The 6000-nt window shown below is 44.5% G+C and overlaps 1 protein-coding gene across 2 annotated transcripts in view; it reads left to right on the top strand.

Annotated features, from left to right (window-relative positions):
• The first annotated feature begins 353 nt into the window (after positions 1-353).
• The window catches only part of CTH (cystathionine gamma-lyase), a 29004-nt gene continuing 23357 nt past the window's right edge, over positions 354-6000 (top strand). The window contains exons 1-2 of one of the 2 annotated variants that reach the window (XM_032155598.2): positions 354-741; positions 5370-5451. In XM_032155598.2, the coding sequence (XP_032011489.1) occupies positions 574-741; positions 5370-5451 (250 nt within the window). In that variant the 5' untranslated portion in view covers positions 354-573. The remainder of the gene's footprint in view (positions 742-5369; positions 5452-6000) is intronic. The other variant, XM_032155597.2, reaches the window with a different exon arrangement.

The raw sequence follows: 6000 nt of genomic DNA, 5'->3' as shown, positions 1-6000 counted from the left end.
GGCAAAGGGTGACGGTCAGAGGTAAGTCCCACAACAAGAGAGGGCTATTTATGTGGTCTGTTTACAGTTCCCCGGTTTCAGCACTAAGCCAGCTTTCCGCCAGGTCTCGGGCGAACCTCCGGCCTGAGGTCACACAGACGCCCGGGTGGCTCTCAGGAGCCAGCATGGCAGACTCCTCAGGACAGGTGCTCAGGAAGTTCGCCCGCGGGGACTAACACCACTTGGACCCGGGGACACCGGCTTCACTCCACTTTGCGCACTGGGCGGGGCGGTCGCGGTGACGTTTCCGGCAACGCCTCTGCTGTCAGCCAATGAGGAGCGGGAGACGCGTCGGGCCTATTCTCAATGGGCCGCGCTGGTCCCGCCCCGCTGTGCTCGTGAGGGGCCGGCCGGCCGCCTAATAAAATCCACCCCACCATCGCGGTGTCCCACTTCAGGGCGCTCGCGGTCGGCTCTGCCCTCGTGCTTCAGCTCCTTCTCACCTCATCCTTCTGTCTCTCCCAACCGCGGACACCCGGCTTCCTGGTTATATCTTCGGTGTTCTTTTCCTCTCTCCTTCTTTCGCGGTTCAGCATGCAGGAAAAAGAGGCCTCCTCACAAGGTTACCTGCCTCACTTCCAACATTTCGCCACGCAGGCCATCCACGTGGGCCAGGAACCAGAGCAATGGACCTCCAGAGCTCTAGTGCCCCCCATCTCACTGTCCACCACGTTCAAGCAAGGGGCGCCTGGCCAGCACTCGGTGAGCTGGGTCTGTCTGGGGCTGTCCACAGTTGGGCGGGAAAAGAGAGATGGCTTATGAATTTGACAGGCATGTAAGTAATGTATAATATGACTTATAAATTAGGAAGGCAACCGAAAGATGTTTCTACGCTGTAATTCTTGCAGTACAGCTTTGTATCGGATAGTCCAGGGATCGTATTTCTTTTGATAAGCAGGACTGGAAGGAACCGTTTGTCCATCTTGCCATATAGATTTGGCCTGAAATTCACGTGATTTTGACAAATTTGCAATTAAAAATCGAAGGTCATAACTTTTTTGAGTTACTTTTAGCAGAATAAATTTTAAAGATATAGTACGGAGTCAGCTTAGAAAATATTAAGGGTCTGATAACTTGACTAGAATTAAGATTGTTCCCAGTAGCTGTATTAATAGTTATTGAGTATCTACTATGTGCCAAATACATGCTTGTATATATCATGTGTATTAAATGTATTGTCTCATCTAATCCTAACAATCCTAGTCTGAACCAAATTCTCATTTTTTTCCCAATAAAACAGCTGAGATTTACGGAGTTAAGTAACTAGCCTTAGGCTAGTAAGTATTGGAGCTGGGATTCAAACTTTAGAAACTTGAGGTTGCTTTAGGAACCAATTCCTAGGCACTCAGCTACACTATGCTATCTCTAATAATGCTGGTAACAATTTAGCCTATTGCATCATTTAAGCACTGTTGGCTTAGTGATTAAGAACACAAGTCATGACCTGGTGCAGTGGTTTACGCCTGTAATCCCAGCACTTTGGGAGGCTGAGGTGGGTGGATCACCTGAGGACAGGAGTTCGAGACCAGCCTGGCCAACATGGTGAAACCCCATCTCTACTAAAAATAAATAAGTTAGCCAGTAGCTGTAATCTCAGCTACTCGGGAAGCTGAGACAGGAGAATCTGAGACAGGAGAATCGCTTGAACCCAGGAGGCAGAGGTTGCAGTGAGCCAAGATCTCACCATTGTATTCCAGCCTGGGCGACAAGAGCAAAACTCCAACTCAAACAACAACAGAAAAAGAGAACACAGGTCTTATAGTCAAAGGCTAGGTTTGCATTCTGACACCACTTCTTCTGAGCTGGGGGACCTTGGGCAAGTTAGTTAACCTATCAAAGCCTCTGATTGATCCTGTACAAATGGGGATAATAATAGTATCTACCACATAAGTTGTTGAGATGCACTTAAGGCTGTATGGTACACAATAATTACTCTATGGTAATTTGTTTTTCATGATGTTCACATTTACACTATTTCCATTTGATCCTCACAACAACCAGGTCACAGGGCAGGACAGGTATTATGTACTTTTTATAGAAAAGGAACTGACACAGAGTCACACATGAATGATCTGTAAAACCTATGAAGGAGCCGTCTTTGTTAATCACATAGCTTTTTTCCCTCTTTTGGTGGCATACTTGATGGATCTTGGAGAATTTAAAAGTTGCTGAGATTTGTAAGAATTAGTTAAAGTCTGTAAGTCCAAAGCCTTGATTATGCTTTGGAAACCACTTCAGTGTGTTATATAAATTGAGGAAAATCCTTATAGACAGTCCTTCGTTTTGTGAGATAGAATTCTAAGGCCATTTCTACAACTGGTTTAGAATACTCTTTACTGTATTTTAGAATCAAAATATGCACACAGCATCTCTTTCTTTCTTTCTTTTTTTTATTTTTCAGGGAAAGTCTTACTCTGTCGCCCAGGCTGGAGTGCAGTGGTGCGATCTCAGCTCACTGCAACCTCCGCCTCCTGGGTTCAAGCGATTCTCCGGCCTCAGCCTCCCAAGTAGCTGGGATTATAGGCGCTTGCCACTGCGCCCGACTCATTTTTGTATTTTTTTTTAGTACAGACGGGGTTTCACCATGTTGGCCAGGCTGCTCTTGAACTCCTGACCTCGTGATCCACCCGCCTCGGCCTCCCAAAGTGCTGTAATTACAGGTGTGAGCCACCGCGCCCGGCTCACAGCCTCTCTTTCAAACATGCAGTTCGTTTCTTGTGTAGGGTTTAATGAATGTGTAGCTGCCCAAGCTTTGGAACTTAGTGCAAAAGTTAACCATTCAGGTGTGATATTAATAATTAAATGTTTCCAGGAAGCCAGCAGGGATGGTTAAATCTACAAAAACTCTGCTTAATTTTTTTTTTTTTTTTTTGAGACAGACTTTTCCTCTGTTGCCCAGGCTGGAGTGCAGTGGTGCAATCTTGGCTCACTGCATCCTCCACCTCCTGGGTTCAAGCGATTCTCCTGCCTCAGCTTCCCGAGTAGCTGAGATTACAGCTACCTGCTACCATGCCCAGCTAATTTATTTATTTTTAGTAGAGACAGGGTTTCACCATGTTGGCCAGGCTGGTCTGGAAATCCTGACCTCAGGTGGTCCACCTCCGAAAGTGCTGGGATTACAGGCATGAGCCACCGCGCCCGGCCCTTTTTAAAAATTAGTTAAGACCACTAAAGGGAATTTGAAGAGCTGAATGAGAAACGTGAGGTACCTTTCTGTGGCAGAAGCCACATGAATCCAAAGTTGTTTTTTTTTTAATCTGCTGGGTACAGCGGCAGGTCATGGTAGGAAGGTGATGGTGGGGAGTGGTAAGGATGTCCTGGAACCCTATAAAATATGTCTGCTCAGGCCGGGCCCGGTGACTCACGCCTGTAATCCCAGCACTTTCGGAGGCTGAGGCGGGCGGGTCATGAGGTCAGGAGATCAAGACCAACCTCGCCAACGTGGTGAAACCCCATCTCTACTAAAAAAGTACAAAAATTAGCTGTGTGTGGTGGCGTGCCTGTAGTCCCAGCTACTCTGGAGGCTGAGGCAGGAGAATCGCTTGAACCCGGGAGGTGGAGGTTGCGCCACTGCACTCCAGCCTGGCAACAGAGCCAGACTCCCTTTCAAAAAAAAAAAAAAAGTCTGCTCAGCTTGTCATAAACAAGGGCACATAGCAACAAAACTTTTAAAAGTTATTATTAATACGGGGAGCTTCTGAATCAGAAACAAAGGTGAAAGAGTGGTTGTGTTTTGTTATGTGTTATGTGAAGCAGAGGGAGAAAATTATAGGACTTCTAATTAATGTTCAAATCCTTGGTTCGCAATCCAGTTTTGACACTCCCTAGGTACTATTACATTTGGCTTCACTTTCCTCAAAGCCAGTCATAAGGATTAGGAGAATGACTGGATGACTATAGCTAGCAGGGTGCCATATATGTAAAAGGAGAATAATGCAATTTTTTTTTTTTTTCCGAGACAGAGTCTCGCTGTCGGCCAGGCTGGAGTGCAGTGGCACGATCTCGGCTCACTGCAACCTCCACCTCCTGGGCTCAAGCAAGTCTCCTGCCTCAGCCTCCCCAGTAGCTGGGATTACAGGAATGCAAATTTTTTTTTTTTTTTTTTTTTTTGAGACGGAGTCTCGCTCTGTTGCCCAGGCTGGAGTGCAGTGGCGCGATTCTCCTGCCTCAGCCTCCTGAGTAGCAGGGACTACAGGCGCCCGCCACCACGCCTGGCTAATTTTTTGTATTTTTAATAGGTTTCACCGTGGTCTCGATCTCCTGACCTCGTGATCCGCCTGCCTCGGCCTCCAAAGTGCTGGGATTACAAGCGTGAGCCACCACGCCCGGCCAGGAATGCAAATTTTTAAAAAGTATTGTGTGGAGCTGTTTTGCCAGGAATTGCTCCCTATGCTTTGAGCCACTTCTGTAGAGCCAAGATGTGAATGAATGTTGAGCATTGGTAGGATATGATCATAACTTCCTGTTGTATGCTAAATAGAACTTGAATCAGCCTGATGAGGTGGCTCACTCCTGTAATCTCAGCACTGTGGGAGACCAATGTGGGAAGACTGCTTGAGGTCAGGAGTTCAACTCCAGCCTGGGCAACATAGCTAGACTGCTTCTGCAAAAAATAAAATTAAAATATTAGTTAGGCATGGTGACGTGCACCTGTAGTCTTAGCTACTCAGGAGGCTGAGATGGGAGGATTGCTTAAGCCCAAGAGTTTGAGGCTGCAGTGAGCTGTGATTGCCCTACTGTACTCTAGCCTGGGCAATAGAGTGAGGTCCTATCCTTAAAAAAAAAAAAAGAAACTCGTATCACTTAATCACTTATTTCTTAGGAAATGAAATACAGGTTAGAATTAGGTTTATTCTGTTGGCTCATGCAAGTCCCTTTTCCTAATGTTTCCAGATTAATGAAAAAAGGTGAGTCTAATATAATAAACATACTAATAATAAAAACTGCCATTTATTTAGTGATTAGCATGTGCCAGGAAACGTAGTGAATTTGTGCATTATCTCATTTTATCTTCACAACAATTTTATGAACTAGATATCTGTATTTTATTCCCATTTTACAGATATTGAGATTGACTCTTGGAAATGTGAAGTAACTTACCTAGTGTCATGCAGCTCATAAGTGGCAGATACAGAATTCACACAGAGTTTGTTTGACTTCAGAGCATCTTGATATAGCCACAGCACTGTTCTGCTTCTGTATTAAAGCAAGATATATCATGACTAAAGAATAGAAGCTCGTTATGGTAGGGTGAAACTATAGTTGTCTATGTTAGGACTCTGATAATAAACTTAAATCTCTTAGGATGAACTTGAACTTGTTTTTTTCAGGGTTTTGAATATAGCCGTTCTGGAAATCCCACTAGGAATTGCCTTGAAAAAGCAGTGGCAGCACTGGATGGGGCTAAGTACTGTAAGTAACTTCCATTTCACAGTCTAGAATCTATTTTTAAATGTATAGATAAAACCATAGAGGCACAGAATGTGGAACTGAAAAGAAACAGATTTGCTAGTTCAAAATTCCTGTTCTACTGACTTTGAATTCTTTGCCCAAGTTCCCTCAGTTGGTATAATATGCATACGTGTAATCATCAGGTAAAAATACATATGAATAGAGGACAAATGAATAAAGGAAAAAATTCACATGAATACTACATTTATTAATACTACATTTATCATGCAGTATTCATGTGAAAACAATCTTCATCTGAAACTGTCAGTATAAAGAAATAAATGGAAATTAAATTTAATAACACCACCTATTAGAATATAAAATCTTTTTTTGAGACAGGGTCTCTCATTCTGTTGCCCAGGCTGGAGTGCAGTGGCACGATCTCTGCTCAGTGCAACCTCCTCCTCCAGGGTTCAAGCGATTCTCCTGCCTCAGTCTCCTGAGTGGCTGGGATTGCAGGTGTGCACAACCACACCCAGCTAATATTTTTTTTTATTTTGAGACAGAGTC

The sequence above is a fragment of the Hylobates moloch genome, unplaced genomic scaffold, assembly GCF_009828535.3.
Source record: "Hylobates moloch isolate HMO894 unplaced genomic scaffold, HMol_V3 SCAFFOLD_5, whole genome shotgun sequence".
Classification (NCBI taxonomy): Eukaryota; Metazoa; Chordata; class Mammalia; order Primates; family Hylobatidae; genus Hylobates; species Hylobates moloch.
Note: the sequence above shows the minus strand (reverse complement) of the source record. Positions and strands in the feature narration are given on the sequence as shown.